Genomic DNA, 19,218 nt, shown 5'->3' on the forward strand with positions numbered 1-19,218 from the left:
TCCATTTGAATTTCATCGGGACTTTTATTAAAAAAAAATTTTATATATATTTTAAATATATAAAAAATATTTTTAATTAAAGTCCCGATGAAATTAAAATGGACCATTCTTATTTTGTATTTAATATTTTTTATTTAATATTTAATATTTTATTTGTATTTAATATTTTTTATTTAATATTTTATTTGTATTTAATATTATATATATATATATATATATATATATATATATATATATTTCTCTGGCCATGGCAAGTCTAGTGGTCACAGCGGAACCAAAAAAAAAAAAAATATATATATATATATATATATATATTTTTTTTTATTATTATTTTTTTTTTTATTGAACTGTTATTTGACGTATTTATGTTATTTTTATGATTTCAATTAAAATATATATTCAAATTTGAGTACAGTGGGGAAAATAAATATTTGATCCCCTGCTGATTTTGTAAGTTCGCCCACTTACAAAGAGATGAAGGGTGACTGTGGTCCTAACCTTGCCTTGAGATCATTAACAAGCTCCTCCCGTGTAGTTCTGGGCTGATCCCTCACCTTTCTCATGATCATCCGTACCCCATGAGGCCAGATCTTGCATGGAGCTCCAGACCGAGGGTGATGATTATTTTGTATTTCTTCCATTTCCGAATAATCACACCAACAAGTCTCCTTCTCACCAAGCTTCTTGCTGATGGTCTTGCAGCCTATCCCAGCCCTGTGCACATCTACAGTCTTTGTGCAGGTCCCTGATGTCCTTTGACAGCTCTTCAGTCATGCTGTGGTGGAGAGGTTGGAATGGAAGATACAGAGTCAGTGGACAAGTGTCTTTTATAAACATAACGAGCTGATATTAGGAGTACTTTCTTAAAGTGACAGGACTAATCTGTGTTCTACATGCACTTAACCAATCTGTGGGAGGCAGAATTCTTGCTGGTTGGTAGGGGATCAAAAACTTATTTACAACCTTTAAATAATGTTTTTTTCTGTATTTTTTGGTTTATATTCTGTCCCTCTCCGTTAAAATAAACCTACTATAAAAATTATAGACCCTCAATTTCTTTGTAGCAAACTTACAAAATCCGGAGATCAAATAATTATTTTCCCCACTGTAAAATATTTTTTAATTCTCCGGCCATGGCAAGTCTAGTGTTCACAGCGGAACCACAAAAAGAAGAAGAAAAAAACAACAACAACCTTTTATTTATTTTTATTTTAATGTTATTTGATGTATTTTATGTTATTTTTTATGATTTCAATTAAAATATTTATTAAAATTTATTTAATTTAGAGGTTATCCTGTTGGACAAATAAGGCCACCCATTGAAATTATAAATCAAAATGGTGAAATTTACAATTAAATTTCCTTGGCAACTCACGATTTAACTGTGAGACACAACAGTTGACAATGTTTCCAGTCAACTATGTTACTATGTTACAGGCTTGCGTTCTGTGTAAGAATCTCTTAACATCTATCATTAACATTTAATATCTCTTATCAAAATAATCTAAATGGCAGATTTTAATGGTGCTGGATTATTTTGTTCTAAAAATGGGGCTTTGCCATTACAGGAACATTTATTTCAAAGTAGAGCACCGAATAATTAGTAGTGGCTAATTTTGGCTGTATTTTTATTATTATTAAATGTTAACGTTAACAATAAAATGCTACATAAAAAATAATAATAATAAAAAAAAACCACTATTCTCTGCGATCGGTGAACCCTCGGAACTATTGTCGCCGGATGTGTTTCCACACGGTCTTCATCCATTTTGTCTTCACTTCCTGTTGTGGATCCACGTGGGTTTTGTGCTGATGTTAATGCCAGCTTAAATTAGTTCTTCAGTTTTTACATGACTTTATGTGATATGGTTGAAAGCTCTGTCTGAGCGCTTTAGAGATGCAGGTGTCTAGTGTGAATAACGTGAAGATATATAATCTGAGTCACGGGAAATCTCTTCCGGAGGTAAAACTCTTCTTCTGTTTGTGTTAGTCTGAAGCGTGTTGGTAGTAAGCCGGGTAAATACAGTGACAGTAAACATTGTAGTGTAAAACCTCATTATTTACCTCTAAATCACACATCAAAAGTCTAACCCGCATAGCTTAGTAGTTTTACTCATTTTACCTGTCAATTAAAGTTAGTTTTATGACCCCTATTATTTTTCAATAATTATGAATAAAATAAGCCTGTTTTCAATGCATGTCAAATAATTATATTGTTTCCACGTTATGTTTATGTACACAGCTAGTGTGAGTTTACATTCAAGACTCTTAATGAATTAGTATAAATACTAATGCTTTGGACATATACTATTACAGGAATGTTATATATTACATTATGGCGTGTCAGTGATGTCACTAACAGTTTTTTATGATATGATGATGCTAATATACATGTTTATATGTTTATATTTAACTCTAGTTTTTAACAATTATGAATGCACCTCATGTAATGTTTACTTGTAGAACACATCTGTGCTTTTGTTTTTTTATCATTTTAAATTTAATGTAAATATATCTATCTATCTATCTGTGTGTGTGTGTGTGTGTGTGTGTGTGTGTGTGTGTGTGTGTGTGTGTGTACATTATCGGTCAAAAGTTTGTTACTGTTATTACTATTACAAAAAATATTACTGTTTTTAAAATAAGTTTCTTCTGCTCACCTAGGCTGCATTTATTTGAACAAAAATACAGAAAAACAGTAATATTCTGAAATAATTATTATTACAATTTAAAATAATGTTTTTTTTTTTATTTGGATATATTTTGTAATGTATTCCTGTGATCAAAGCTGTATTTTCAGCATCATTACTCCAGTCTTCAGTGTCACATGATCCTTCAGAAATCACTCTAATATGATGATTTATGATCAATGTTGGAAACAGTTGTGCTGCTTAATATTTATTATAACCTTTGATACTTTTTCCAGGACTCTTTGATGAATAAAAAGTTAAAAAGAACTGCATTTATTCAAAATAAAAAATATTTTCTAACAATATACACTACCGTTCAAAAGTTTGGAGTCAGTAATTGTTTTATCTTCTTTTTTTTTGTAAGAAATGAATACTTTTATTCAGCAAGGACGTGTTAAATTGATAAAAAGTGATAGTAAAGATTTTATTGTTAGAAAAGACTTAAATATTAAGCAGCAAAAAATGTTTTCAACATTGATAATAATCAGAAATGTTTTTTGAGCATCAAATCATATATATATATATATATATATATATATATATATATATATATATATATATATATATATATACAGTGCAATGCATAAGTGAATACACCCATGCTAAAGTTGACTAAAAAGAGGAATAAAAAATCATATTTTGGAAATTGAACTTAATGCCTTAATTTAAAAAATTAGGAAAAATCCAACCTTTAAGGACACCAATTTTCTTTGTGAATGAATAATGTATCGTAAATAAATGTTCTTCCTTAAAATACATGGTGCATAAGTGAGTACACCCCTATGTTAAATTCCCATAGAGGCAGGCAGATTTTTATTTTTAAGTTTTTTTTTTTTTTTTTTTTTAGGATACTATGCATCCTGATAAAGTTCCCTTGGCCTTTGGAATTAAAATAGCCCCACATCATCACATAGCCTTCACCATACCTAGAGATTGGCATGGTTTTATTTCAGTTAGCCTAAAAGCTAGTTTGATTTGCATTGAGAGATGATCTTATGGAAAGTACCCCATGCCAATCTCTAGGTATGGTGAAGGCTATGTGATGATGTGGGGCTATTTTAATTCCAAAGGCCAAGGGAACTTTATCAGGATGCATAGTATCCTAAAATTTTTTTTTTTTAAATACATAAAAATAAAAATCTGCCTGCCTCTATGGGAATTTAACATAGGGGTGTACTCACTTATGCACCATGTATTTTAAGGAAGAACATTTATTTATTTACGATACATTATTCATTCACAAAGAAAATTGGTGTCCTTAAAGGTTGGATTTTTCCTAATTTTTTAAATTAAGGCATTAAGTTCAATTTCCAAAATATGATTTTTATTCCTCTTTTTAGTCAACTTTAGCATGGGTGTATTCACTTATGCATTGCCCTATGTTATTTAATTTTTTTGTGTGTATATATATATATTTAATCATACAATCTTGTATGATTAATCAATTATCAAAACAATCATTAGTTGCAGTCCTAATTGCATATGTTTATTTCAGTGGCTGTCTGATCGAAAGAAGAGAGTTTTACAGAATAAGGATGTTGGTGAGTTAGTTCAACATTTTATGTTAAATACTGCTCTAATAGTCATCTTTGTGAAATGTTAAAACCGACTTGAATGTGATTAAAATGTACGGCACCCTTTCATTTAGTGAAATGCATATAATTTTTTTGTGAAACTTGTGTGTGTGTTTGTTCCCCAGTGATTCAGTATATACCTTGGCAATATTACCTTTATTATTAATAATAATAATAATATTTGCATATTTCTATGGCCTATATAGTATGATCTTTTTCTATTAATTTCATCTAAAAGCAGACTTCTTAAATCATAATTTGACGTATTAGTTAGCCTATACCTTCTTTAGCACAGCTTTCCACACTTTCTCCTGTAGAGCTTTAAATAAAGACGTGGTTATGTATTTCTGTCTGTGTGTGTAATAGACATCCAGAAGAGGATCGAGCTCATCCAGGATTTTGAGATGCCCACAGTCTGCACCTCCATCAAAGTGTCACGAGATGGCCAGTTCGTTTTAGCGGCAGGTCTGTGTCTTTACCAGCTTTACCTGTGCTGTGTATAAGCTGAATATAGAGCGGGGACAGATGATGGTGAACACTGAAATCTTTTTGAATGCTTTCAGGCACGTACAAACCTAGAGTCCGATGCTATGACACTTACCAGTTGTCTCTGAAGTTTGAGAGGTGCCTGGACTCTGATGGTAAGTGTATAATGCATGCAAATATGATGTTATTGGCCAATCAGCATGCAGGGTCTGAACGCTTCATGTTGTATGTGCTAGTTTTACTTGTCTAAGGTTTTGGGTGATGGTCTCTGTAATAAAAGCCCAATGCACTGAATATTTAATGAGACTGTCCACACAAAAACAACCTGAGCTGTCATTAATGTGCCGCTGATTATGAATAACACAACAGATGATGGTTAAAGCTGCTGCTTGATGACGACATTGGTTTATTCCCCTCACAGTGGTGGCGTTTGACATCCTATCAGATGACTACTCGAAGGTAAAACCCAAACGGCCTTTATATGCCTGTGTGTCTCTTTCTGTTTGTCTGCTGTTTATGTTATTGTCGTACGTGATTCGTCCAAAGACTAGCATATCCTTTAGAAATCTTAAAATCCCCCTGCGGTCAATAATTGCATCCCTTAAAACTCATCTTTGATCACCAAAATTACATATTTAAAAGGTTTTTCCTTGAAAAATAATCTTCATGCCTTAAAATATCTTGAATGTAACTCGACACCCTTGCCTCATTTAGTATACGCGGTTCTATGAATATGCAAATGAGCCCCGCCTCCACTCACTCACACAGCTCAGAGATCCACTGGTTGACGATCACACGTTGATCTGATTGGTTACAAGGTAGTTTGTGACGTCAGAAACACCAGCGATTACAAAGCGTGTTTTTGAGACTGTCTTTGGTTCACTGCAGTTTTAAGGAGAAAATACTCAGCAATGATGTCGACTTATGAATTTACACATGGTTAGTCTTAAAGGGATAGTTCACTTTGAAATTAATTTTTGATATGTTTTAGCTTACCTCAAGGGCATCCAAGATGTAGGTGTCTTTGTTTCCGCAGTAGTTTCAATTTTGATATTTTTAGGTCAAACCGTTCTTGTCTGTCAGTCATATAATGCAGGTCGATGGTCACTGTCTCAAAACCCAAGCACAGAGTCCAAATTAAAACAATTCCCCATCGTCCAAATTAAACAATTCCCCATCGTAAGTACACATTGATGGCCTAAGACACGAAACGAGCGGTTTGTGTGAGAAAACGAACAGTATTTATATCGTTGTTATCTCTTGAACACAGCACATGTCCAAATGATCTGACGGCGCGGGCGGGTATAGATATATACATAGATGTCGCCTTGGCTACTGCAGTTCATTGGAACGAAACCGTAGCCTAGCGACATCTAGTGTATACATCTATACCCGCTCGCGGGCGGGTATAGATGTATACACTAGATGTCGCCTTCGCTACTGCAGTTCATTGGAACGAAACCGTAGCCAAGGCGACATCTATGTATATATCTATACCCGCCCGCGCCGTCAGATCATTTGGACGTGTGCTGTGTTCAAGAGATAACAACGATATAAATACTGTTCGTTTTCTCACACAAACCGCTCGTTTCGTGTCTTAGGCCATCAATGTGTACTTACGATGGGGAATTGTTTAATTTGGACTTTGTGCATGCTCTTTGAGACAGTGACCATAGACCTGCATTATATGACTGACAGACAAGAACGGTTTGACCTAAAAATATCCAAATTGAAACTACTGCGGAAACAAAGACACCTACATCTTGGATGCCCTTGAGGTAAGCTAAAACATATCAAAAAGTGAACTATCCCTTTAAAGCACATTAAAAACACCAACTCAGGGTTCCCACGGATCCTTGAAAGTTTGTGAATATGAAAAAAAGATTTCAAGGCCCTGGAAAGTTTTTGAAAATATACATGCACTGATACGGGTCCTTGAAAGTGCTTGAATTTAGTTTGTGCAAGAAGTTTTCTGTAAAAAATTCCATATTATTCCCTCCGGTCCGCTAATGTGTTATTCGCCAACACTTCGTGCCCTATGCGCGCTAGCTTGCTTGATTTTTTTATTTAGCCTACGTTAGTTACACGCATTTACGCGTTATGTTAAGTGTTTCCCGCGTCAAGTCAAGTCAAGTCAAGTCATCTTCATTTATATAGCGCTTTTAACAATGTAGATTGTCTCAAAGCAGCTTTACAGAGATAAATGTATAATTTAATGTAAGATTGTTTTGGCTTTATAGCGGTTCTTTAATAAAGTTATTTTCCAGCCAAAGTTAGTTTTGATTGATTCGCCTCCGTCGCAACGATCATTTGTTCTCAAATTGGGGCCGCCAAGACGACACCATTCTCTCTACACAGACTTCAAACGTGAACCTGTGAGAAACGCTGATGGCGTTCAGATGCGCATTAAGAACGGGTTCTATAGTTATGTGCGTTCGAATATATGTGTGCAGGTTTGGAATTCCCTGCAAACCAAGCCTAAACAAATTACTGGTGTTTCCTTATAGTTTTGATTCAGAATTTTATTTTATTTTATCAATTCGGGGTAGATACGCAAATTGAGTTTTTCCGACGACGCTTTATCTGTAGGGAAAGGGATCCTCCATAGGGAGAGACTAGTTGGCACTTCAGCACTGCGTTGTCATCGGTCCAGGTGAAGGTCCTTCATCAGATCTGGAAACGGCCCGGATCCGGCAGGCTGCGGGAAAACCTCGGGATAAACACAGACACTAAAATTAGCGTAGATGCCATTCTTCTCATGATGTAACAAGTACATCAGGATTTATGGGAAGTGTTCCCGGTTCCAGCTGACCTAATCTATGCAGCCTAATATTGAATTATAGAAGTCTATAATGTATTATGTGAACGCTATGTCAAAGAGATGTGTCTTTAATCTGGCTTTGAACTGACAGAGTGTGTCTGCTTCCCGGACAATGGTAGGAAGACTGTTCCAAAGTTTTGGTGCTAAATAGGAAAAAGATCTACCGCCAGCAGTTGATTTTGATATTCTAGGTGGTATCAACTGGCCGGAATTTTGAGATCGCAATAGACGTGAAGGAGTATAATGCGTTAAGAGCTCGCTCAAGTACTGCGGAGCTAAACCATTTAGTGCTTTGTAAGTAATCAGCAATATTTAAAAATTGCTGCGATGTTTGATAGGGAGCCAGTGCAGTTTTGACAGACTAATATGGGCTAATATGGTCATACTTCCTGGTTCTGGTAAGAACTCGAGCTGCTGCGTTTTGAACTAGCTGTAGTTTGTTTATTAAGCGTGCATGGCAACCACCCAGTAGAGCATTACAATAATCTAGCCTTGAGGTCATGAACGCATGGACTAATTGTTCCGCATTTGTCAATGAGAGCATATGACGTAATTTAGATATATTTTTAAGATGGAAAAATGCGGTTTTACAGATACTAGACACGTGACTTTCAAATGAAAGATTGGTATCAAAGAGCACACCCACCGTGAGGTACTTTGTGTTGTACGTTGCCATGACATTCACGCGCGCAAAACTGTAACAATGTATCTTACAAGGTAACACAATGTAACCTTGCTCTCACTTGAAATGTGTCCCCACATTAAGTCCTTGAATTTGAGGGTATTGGAACTGGAAAGTCCTTGAAAGGTCCTTGAATTTGAAGTTAACCGAGGTGTATGAACCCTGCCAACTAAACAACATAAAATAAAAATAAACAACATTAAAAGCTTGATTTTCATCACAGTGGCACTTTAATTTGTCTGTCCAACAGGGACGAATCGATGAGCGCATTATAATGGATTTTTAAAACGATGCAGAGACTCTGTCATCATGATGTTTGAGAGTTAATGCTGTGATATGACAAACGTTGACTTGAATAGAAAAACAAATGTGATGTGATTTCAGAAGGATTCATTTAGTGTGTTTTTGTGTGTCCCAGCTGGTGTTTCTGCACATCGACCGCAGTGTGTCATTCCACTCTCAGCACGGACACTACTATAAGACACGCATCCCCAAGTTTGGCCGGGACTTCTCCTACCACTACCCGTCCTGCGATCTCTACTTTGTTGGTGCCAGGTAAAAACAGAGACTGTTCACACCAAGAGCTAACATATTGTTGTCATTATACTGAATATAGTCCTTTTATGGTTGTCTGGACTGTATGATTGGTCAAACGTACGCTTGTATTTGTATAATCATCCTTAAACTAATTAAAACTTTTTATTTCCAATTTTATATTTTAATATCTTTACATTTCATTCTGCTCACTTTCTTTTCTTTTTCTGCTGTTAGTAAGGGATCAGTAAGATAATTGGTAATACTCATGCTAACATTTCTTCTGCTAACATTATCAATGTACAAACTAACATGAACTGTAACACGAGTAATACATTTGTTACTGTATTTATTAATCTTTGTTAATGTTAGTTAATAAAATCCATCTGTTCATGTTAGTTCACAGTGCATTAACTAATGCTAACACAACTTTTGATTTTAATGTATAGGTAAATGCTGAAATTAACATTAACTAAGATTAATAAATGCTGTAGAAGTATTGTTCATTGTTACATCATGTTAACAAATGAAACCTTATTGTAAAGTGTTACCTATTTCTTTTCTTTTTTTTAAGACCACTTTTATTGAGCAAGAATGCTTTTGATTAAATTGATCAAAAGTGACAGTAAAGACATTATAATATTACAAACGATTTCGATTTCAGATAAATGCTGTTCTTTTGATGCTGTTTTTCACAATATTACTGTTTTTATTGTATTTTTGATCAAATAGAGATAGCAGAAGAGACTTCTCTCCAAAACATAAAACATCTTACTGATCCCAAGCTTTTGACCAGTAGTGCAATATTTAATATCCATTTATTTGCGTATCTGTGTCATAAGCTATCAGTAATGCATTAGCTGTGATGCTATCAGTATATAAATGCATTAAAGCAAGCGAAATATTTATAATCAGATGATGGTTGAAAAATGTGGGCTGATTTGCTAGAACGACTGACGTCTGTCCATCTGACATGAACGCAAGTGAACACCCAGTGTGCTTTTTCAGTTCACTCTCGACGTGAATGGAGCTTTTATCTTCGATTGGCTTTGTTTTTTTTTTGTTATTAAACGACCTTTAGGACCATTACAAATGATAGACATACACGGGACTCTGTGCAAATCCCTGTTAACTCCTACCTCTGTGTCCTCTCTTTTGTTCTTTGAATGAAATGCATGTGTAGCTCGGAGATCTTCAGGCTGAATCTTGAACAGGGCCGATTCCTGAACTCCTTACAGACCGATGCGGCGTAAGTATCTCTCCACCAGAGGGCGCACTTCTACAGTCATATACACCATCACTTCAGGTGCATTTAGAATGAATCCATTCTAAATGGATTAGTGGTTTAACAATAATTAATGTCACAATATATAGCAATAAAAAAATGCATCAATATGTATCGTGGATAGTTCACCCAAAACGACAACTTCTGTGTGAGGAAAAAATTCACATTTTCAGAGTTTTAGTGTCAGTACGACATTAAACTACTATATTCAATGTTAAATATAATGTATAATAATGCAGTGGGGGAATATTTGTGGGTCCTGATAATGCCAGATGTCTGATGTTACCAGTACTGTATATCTAGTCAGTGAAGGCGTGCATGTATGTTAGTTTAAAATAATTCTGTATTTTCAGCTTCAGAATCATGAATATTGTTACTCTGGCGTCTCTATTGTCCTGTGCTTTGGGTTTCAGCACCAAGTCCAAGACTATTCATTTACACACACAATGTAATACCAAATTTAGCATTTTAATCAATAGTAAATTTCTTGTTAACCTTTTATCATATGTCTTGTAGTATCGTAATAATATCGTAGCGTGTGTTCAGTATCATGTATCGAATCGTGACATGAGGGCATCGTTACACCCCTAATATTAGAAATGTTTATTTTTAGTTAGATGATCACTCTTTCTTTACGTTTGTAATGCGTAGCGTAGCTGTGTGACGTACACATTTAAAATGACACATATATTCTCTCAATTAAAGAGCGACTTCTACAATAAGATCTAAGAGAGGAATAGAAAATGCTGTTTATGCCAAACATTAATTCTCATATTTTCGCAGGGAAATCAACGTGTGCGACATCAACCCCGTCCATAACTTGTTTGCTGCGGGAACATTAGAGGTATGTGTTGATGTCAGGAGACTGACTGATGTTTTGTGCTGCTGTGTATCAATGAGCGTGTGTGTTTGTGAAGGGCAGAGTGGACTGCTGGGATCCTCGTGTCCGGGGTCGAGTGGGCGTTCTGGACTGCGCTCTGAGCAGCATCACTGACGCCACTGAGTAAGTTTCATTCATGAACAGAAATAGTTCAGTGTTCAGCCAAGAATGAGCCATTTGTCATTGTTTACTCTCCATCTCGTCTATCAATACTCGCATGATTATGTTTTTCTGGCGACTCATAACAAGTGTTGTGCAATGAAAATGTCGACTGTTAAACTAGATTTTCTGTGAACAAGGTCCAGTCTGTTTATCATATGGCTTCAGGAGACCTGAGATATCACATTAAATATACTCTGCTGGTCAAACGTTTGGAAAAATTACTCTTCTCTCCAGAAAAATTAGTAATATTTTGAAATACTATTACAATTTAAAGAACTGATTTCTATATATGAAAAAAAAAAAAAAATATTCCTGTGATCAAAGTTGAATTTTCAGCATCATTACTCCAGTCTTCAGTGTCACATGATCCTTCAGAAATCACTCTATTTGATGCTCAATAAATATTTATTATTATTATTATCAGTTTTGAGTAAGATTTAAAAAAAAAAAAATGTCTTCAGCAAGGATGCATTAAATTGATCAAAAGTGATTGTAAAGACATTTATAATGTTACAAAAGATTTCTATTTAAAATTTCTGTTAAAATAGAAATGTATGTTCTTTTGAACTTTCTATTCAACAAAGATTCCTGAAAATGATCATGGTTTCTTCAAAAATATGAAGTGGCATATCAGAGTGATTTCTGAAGGATCATGTGACACTGAAGACTGGAGTAATGATGCTGAAAATTCAGCTTTGATCACAGGAATAAATTACACTTTATATAAATATTCACAATAATTATAATAGTAATAGTATTTCACAACATTACTGTTTTTTACTGTAATTTTGATCAAATATATGGCATACACTTTACAATAGTGTCATTTGTTAGCATTAATGCATTAGCTAACATAAACTTACACTGAGCAATATTCTCACAGCATTTATTAACCTTGTAAATGTTTATAAAAAAGCTTGATGAAATGTTGAATGTTCATGTTAGTTCACAGTGCATTAACTAGTGTTAACAGATACAACTTTTGATTTTAATCGTGTAATAGTAAATATTGAACTAAGATTGCTGTAAATGCTGTAGAAGTATTGTACATTTGTTAGTTCATGTTAACTAATGTAGTTAATTAATGGTAACAAATGAAACCTTTTTGTAAAGTGTTACCATTAAATGCAGCCTTGATCAGCATAATAGACTTCTTTCAAAAACATTAAATAAAATCTTCCATGTTTCAAACTTTTCACCAGTGGTGCAAGAATATAACTTATTGTTTAAATATCCAGGTTTGTAATATCTGTATTATAAATATTTAAATCATTGTATCATATTTGAATATTTTTGAGTTTCTGCTCATCAAGGCTGCATTTATTGTTTCAAAAACAACAAATCAAATTTTCAGTAAATTATGAAATAATTTAGCAATTTAAAATAAGATGCAATTTATTACAGTGATGCAAAGCTGTTATGGTAAAGTAGGGCTGCACAATATATCGAAATTATCGAAATATCGCAAATGTGTGTATCGCGATATGCATATCACAACGGCTTGCAATAACTGGGGTCATGAACAAAAGACAGAGAAAATCACTCGCTGCTCTTGGCTGAATAACTTTTGTAGCTTTAATAAGAGTCAGTATGTATTTAATTCATTCAGTGAAAACTGGGCAGTGTTTTATTTTTACATTTGATTATTCAGTTTCTGTTGTTAAAGAATGTGAAACGCGTATGTAGGTTATATCATTTTAAAGATAATTGAAGTTTATTTTACACACTTTAAGCATTATCGTATCGCATATCGAATATCACATTATGTAATGAGTTATTGCATATCGCACTTTTCTTCAATATTGTGCAGCCCTAATGTAAAGCACACTGGCTTAAGTAATAACGTAGTGTTGTCAAAAGTACTGACTTCCCTACCAAGTCGGTACTGAAATTTAAAAATGTGATGATAAGTGTTTTAAAAAGCGAGTTTGAAAGCACAAGCAGGACCGGTCCGCCGATAGACGCCTGCTTTCAAACGCTTGGTGAAGAGCGTCATTGATGTATATTTACAACATGTTTTTGAAGCGCTGATCATTGTAGCCAATCACAGACACATTTGATGAGCGCATGAACACAACGGCCAATCAGAGGTGTTTACGATTCCGCTCAACAGCGCTTAAAGTGTCACATTTTTTTTTATATCTGTACCGACTTGGTACCGAAGTTGGTACTTATGACAACTCTATAATAACCGTCTGACGTCCTGTGTTTGAAGGGTGGAAGGTCTGCCGTCCGTCAGCGCTCTGAAGTTCAACGGCTCTCTGGGAATGGCGGTGGGCACCAGCACCGGACAGGTCACTACTGATTTAACCCTCACATTTAAAGTGTAAAGTCCTGGTAAAATAGAGACACCTCCGCTCAAAAGAGAGAGCAAACGTGAACTCAGATTCATGGCCATCAGTGCTTGTTTTGACTTGGAGTTGTGATTTCTTCTCAGATCCTCGTCTATGATCTTCGTTCTTCACATCCTCTGCTAGTTAAAGATCATTACTATGGGCTTCCCATCAAATCCCTTCACTTCCACGAGTCGCTGGACCTGGTGCTGTCCGCCGACTCCAAAATCATCAAGATGTGGCACAAAGACAATGTAAGACCGGCTTCGCTGGTGTATTTCTTTATCCAGACGTTCAGCATGGATCCTTTATTGGAAAAGCATCAAAAGCGTAACTACTTTTTGTTTTTTTTGTCTTGATTTCAGGGAAGAGTATTTTCCTCCATCGAACCGCAGGCCAACATCAATGATGTGTGTCTCTACCCCGGCTCTGGTTAGTTCACACAAATAGAACTGAAGTTTAACCACAATAAGATACTAGTTCATTTCTATCTGACCCCATGAAACCTAAATTTGAATTCTGTGGCATTTCGTCCTTGTGTGTGAGCTGTAAGGTCATTTATACACTGCTGGAGGTTGCCAACATAAACTTTGTAGACGAAATATATATTTAAAAGTTACAGTTTTTCTCTTACTGGAAAGCAGAGCAAAATGATTGATCTCATCTTGCTCACAGGGGTGTGTACAAACTTTTATTTTTTTTGACCAATCAGATGCTCTCTAGAATGAGAATGTCTCTGTTTGTCTTAAACGAAACACTGTTAGATATTTAAACCCCCATAAAGAGCTTTTAATGTGTCCCACCCCTTTTAAAAGGCAATCTGCCAGTCATTATCACTGCAGGGTGATCTGGACCAAAAGAGGATCTTGTATCATCCTGAAGGATTTATTCTAGCAGTAATTCCAACATGCCAAAGTAATACATAGATGTGAAGTACTGATTTGGGTTTTCAGTTTTAATAAATATTTTTTGTATGTTAGAAGAAAGACCGTGATACATAAAACTAGCACACCCACACTACTGTTCAAGAGTTTGTTTGTTTTTTAACCAAAATAATACTTTTATTCATCTAGGACGCATTAAATGATCAAAAGTGACAGTAAAGACATTTATAATGTTACAAATGATTTCGATTATAAATAAATGCTGCTCTTTTCAAAGATACCGCGGTTTCCAGAAATAAATATGAAGCAGCACAACTGTTTTTAACATTGATGATTTAACATTGATTAAATAATAAATAATGATGCTGAAAATTCAGGGATAAATTACATTTTAAAATACAGTACAGGTCAGAAGTTTGGAAACATTATTATTTTTAATGTTTTTGAAAGAAGTTTCTTCTGCTCATCAAGCCTGCATTTATTTGATCCAAAAAAAAAAGTAATATTGTGATATATTATTACAATTTAAAATAATTGGTTTTCAATTTATTATACTTTAAATTATCATTTATTTCTGTGATCAAAGCAGAATTTTCAGGATCATTACTCCAGTCTATCACATGATCCTTTAGAAATCATTCTAATATGATGATTCATTATCAAAGTTGGAAACAGTTCTGCTGCTTAATATTTTTTCATAACCTGTGATACTTTTTTAGGATACTTTGAATAAAAAGTAAAAAAAAATAAAAAAAATAAAAAGAAGCAATTTTTTTAAAAATAGAAATATTTTGTAACAACAATATGCACTACGGGTCTGGAATTTTTTTTCTTTCTTTTTTTGAAATAAATCAATACTTTTATTCAGCAAGGATGTGTTAAATTGATAAAAAGTGATAGTAAAGATTTATATTATTAGAAAATATTTTTTTATTTTGAATAAATGCAGTTCTTTTTAACCTTTTATTCATCAAATATATTAGGCAGCAGAACTGTTTCCATCACTCATAATAAATCTGAATATTAGAATGATTTCTAAAGGATCATGTGATAGACTGGATGTCACATGCACTGAAGACTGGAGTAATGATGCTGAAAATTCAGCTTTGCATCACAGGAATAAATTATTTTTTAAAGTATATTCAAATAGAAAACTATTATTTTAAGTTGTAATAATATTTCACAATATTACTGTTTTTTTTCTGGATTTTTGATCAAATAAACGCAGCCTTGATAAGCATTAGAGCCTTCTTTCAAAAATATAAAAAAAAACGTAATGTTTCCAAACTTTTGACCTGTACTGTATATTCAAATTATATTCATATTTTAAATTGTTTTAATAATATTCCACAATATTTTTTGTATTTTTTTATCAAATAAATGCAGCCTTGGTAAGCAGAAGAGACTTCTTTCAAAAACTTTTGAACGGTAGTGCATATTCTGTTAATGATTAAACATTTTTATTGCCATTTTATATATGACAAAATAATTATATAATCATATATATATATATATATATATGGCAAACTTTTTTTATATATGACTAAAATATATATAAAAATACATTCATATAAAGTATAACACAATTTACAATTAAACATCTTACAACAATACAGTAACTCCTATATAAAATCTTTCATTATAATAATTATAATAATAGTGACTCTTTTTTTTTACTGTCCAACTTATTTGATCAAATATATGGTGCGCATAAGAGGCTTGCTGACCAAACTCTTACTGATCTCAAACATGAACGATGGTGACCGGTTCATTGTGCTTTCTTTATTGTGAGTGCATTATATTTACACAGCTAGAATGATAAGGCCTGCATACACACATGTCTTGTGACCATCAGACCATCATCTGACACATGCTGTTGAAGGTGACTCGCGTATATAGGGGTTTTGTGTGGCGTTTCTGTTTTCTAATTGCGTCTATATGCCTCAATTTACAGGTATGCTCTTCACTGCCAATGAAGATCCCAAAATGAACACCTTTTACATTCCTGTAAGTACCAGATGGCGCGAAATGAAGTATGACGTGAAAATGAGCAGATGCTTTGAGCACTTTTTTTTCTTTGTACCTTGATTAGTCACAGCACGTCCCTGAACGCCTTCTACCAATTACTCCTTTTCATGTCTTTCTAAGTAAAAGCAAACCTCCCAGTGGTTTTATAGTGTTTATAGTTAACAGAGCAGTGGTAGTTAAGGGCAACCGAAACCTTTCTGAGAAACTGCCTTCTGATCCAGACCTGCACATTAGATAGCTCTGTGTGTTTGGCAATAAGAGAGCATTTATTCTGTCTGTGTCAGGAGTTCTGAGAGGGAGGACCCAGAATAACCAAGGGTTGTTATTTATTGACAACAAAGTAACAGCACAAGATAGGTGAGGTGGAAATACAGGGAATACAGGGCACACAACTGGAGAACATGTTGGTCGGGGATGAGACCTCAAAGATGCGACAGCCACAGATGGGCACAAGGCAGCGGCTCAGGGAACACCGGACTAGCCAGACCAGGAGAGTCAACGCAACACACAAGACAAGATTTAAGATATAAAAGCCAATTAAACTGAGTAAAGACTAGAGAAAATCAAATAAAGAAACTAGTAAATACTGTAAAAACAGGATCTAGCAAATAAATAAGTAAACAAACAAAAGTCGTCTAGAAATAAATAACTGGAAATCGGAAAAAAAGAAATAAAACAAGACTGCAACCTTGCAGGGAATAGAGAGGAAAGAAATAAAATATTAGTTAAGGCAAGGCAAGTTTATTTGTCCTATATATATATATAGAGTCCTATATCCTATATACAAGTCCTATATATATATATATAGAGTTATATAGTTAAAGTCCCCCTGTGGTGAAAATCAAGTTTTTAATGTTGTTTATATGTCTATGAGGTGTTTTTAATATGCTTTAAGACAAAGCATGTGTAAATTCATAAGTCGACACCATTGCTGAGTATTTTCTCCTTAAAACTGCAGTGAACCAAAGACAGTCTCAAAAACACGCTTTGAAATCGCTGGTGTTTCTGACATCACAAACTACCTTGTAACCAATCAGATCAACGTGTGATCGTCAACCAGTGGATCTCTGAGCTGTGTGAGTGAATGGAGGCGGGGCTCATTTGCATATTCATAGAACCGCGTATACTAAATGAGGCAAGAGTGTCGAGTTACATTCAAGATATTTTAAGGCGTAAAGAATATTTTTTCAAAGAAAAACTTTTAAATATGTCATTTGGAGTTTTAAGGCATACAATTATTGACTACAGGGGGACTTGAACAATCAAATCAAAAACGAGAGAAAACAAAAACAAAGCTTGGGAGAACTAGAGCAACTTGACTAGAATAAAATTCAGGAACAAAGAAAAAACTGAAAAAATCTAAATGAAATAAATACAAAGCTAGAACTGACAGAGCAAACTAAATCTAGCATTGACTTAGGAGATCTGTGAGAAACGCACGCACACAACAATTGCAAAGACAAGAGGGAAAGGAGTACAATATAAAGAGAGCAGAGCACATGAGGATCAGGTGAACACAAGCAAAAGCAAATGAGGACTAGAAAAGGGGGAAACAAGGAGGCGGGACTAGAAGAACACATGACCAACATTAACAAAGACAGAGCCATGTGGTCAGACACAAGACAAACAAAGAAACATTAAACAGAGACAAGACAGAAAAGACTTGTCAGGGCAGGACCTGAGTTGAGTACACACAATTACAGAAATAAGATCTACAAACTCGAGATCTCAATAAAATCATTTCAGTTTATCAGCCCTTCATGAAAGCACTGACATTTCTGTCAAACAGAACATGGTTCAGACCTTCTAACAGTGAATCTTATATCAATGTCTGGATCACATTTCACATTAAACTCAAAAGAAAACGATACAGTTAAAAAACATTTCATATTTTCATAAAGAAAATGAAGCCTGTTTTATGTTATTTTCATCACATTTCCTCCAAACACACAATTAGGGTTGGGCTGTATGATAATATTGTGGCCGATATCATGTGATATTGATATTTAACAACAATATTAATTTCATACCATTCATAGGGAAGGAAATGCATTCCACGTGTTTGTTAGACTTCAAGAATGTAATTGCAACGTAAACTCCTCAGAGGAAGCTACTTTTTTTACACATGAGACCAGTTTTATTTGTTGCCTGATTCTGTTTTCTCCATTGTATTTTTTCCTGGATTATGTTTCGGGATTTAATTAAAATTTTATCTCAAAAATGGTGTCTAAAAAATAAATTCATAAAACTTAAAAACAAAACTTAAATAAGTCATTTAAAATGTAATCAAATAAAAATAATTGTCTAATGAACAAAAAATCATAAAACTTTAACAATTTAAACTGCATTTTTATTTTTTGGGGCTGCACAACAGAACTTGTATACTGTACAAGTTAAAACATCTTTTAAACTATCTTGTTTGTTTGATATTCCTAATAATAATAATAAATCAATCTAATGTTTTTATACGTTGTTATTATTACTTTGAGAAATACATTTTACTGTACAATATTAATAGAATTCTGTCATAATTTATTCAAGTGAACCACAATTTTATCTGGTGGTTTGTAGTAAAGATCAGAGGGTCATGTTTCTTTCAGCATAAATTATTGGCATTTACAAATAATACAGCCATAATGTACCCTTTTTTCCACTTCACTGGGAATTTTGGAAGAAAACGTTCTTTTCACAACATTTAAGCACAATGCAAACTGGCACATAAAATAGCCTTCATTCAAGCAACTTCTTTTGATTTTGCTGTGAAATCTGACCAATTGTTTACAACCATTTTCGTTAGCTTGATCCTTAATTGTTGAAGATCATCTTTATAATATCTGTAAACTGCCATGTTTTGGGAAG

At 34.1% G+C, this 19,218-nt stretch overlaps 1 protein-coding gene across 1 annotated transcript in view; it reads left to right on the plus strand.

Annotated features, from left to right (window-relative positions):
- The first annotated feature begins 1,762 nt into the window (after window positions 1-1,762).
- Window positions 1,763-19,218, plus strand: part of nol10 (nucleolar protein 10) — a 32,033-nt gene continuing 14,577 nt past the window's right edge. The window contains exons 1-13 of the mRNA XM_084393867.1: window positions 1,763-1,963; window positions 4,186-4,231; window positions 4,631-4,729; window positions 4,828-4,905; window positions 5,172-5,209; window positions 8,672-8,808; window positions 9,971-10,036; window positions 10,856-10,916; window positions 10,990-11,075; window positions 13,330-13,408; window positions 13,552-13,701; window positions 13,813-13,879; window positions 16,286-16,338. Of these exons, the coding sequence (XP_084249993.1) occupies window positions 1,898-1,963; window positions 4,186-4,231; window positions 4,631-4,729; window positions 4,828-4,905; window positions 5,172-5,209; window positions 8,672-8,808; window positions 9,971-10,036; window positions 10,856-10,916; window positions 10,990-11,075; window positions 13,330-13,408; window positions 13,552-13,701; window positions 13,813-13,879; window positions 16,286-16,338 (1,026 nt within the window). The 5' untranslated portion in view covers window positions 1,763-1,897. The remainder of the gene's footprint in view (window positions 1,964-4,185; window positions 4,232-4,630; window positions 4,730-4,827; window positions 4,906-5,171; window positions 5,210-8,671; window positions 8,809-9,970; window positions 10,037-10,855; window positions 10,917-10,989; window positions 11,076-13,329; window positions 13,409-13,551; window positions 13,702-13,812; window positions 13,880-16,285; window positions 16,339-19,218) is intronic.

This window comes from Rutilus rutilus (assembly GCF_951802725.1).
Source record: "Rutilus rutilus genome assembly, chromosome: 21".
Taxonomy (NCBI): domain Eukaryota; kingdom Metazoa; phylum Chordata; class Actinopteri; order Cypriniformes; family Leuciscidae; genus Rutilus; species Rutilus rutilus.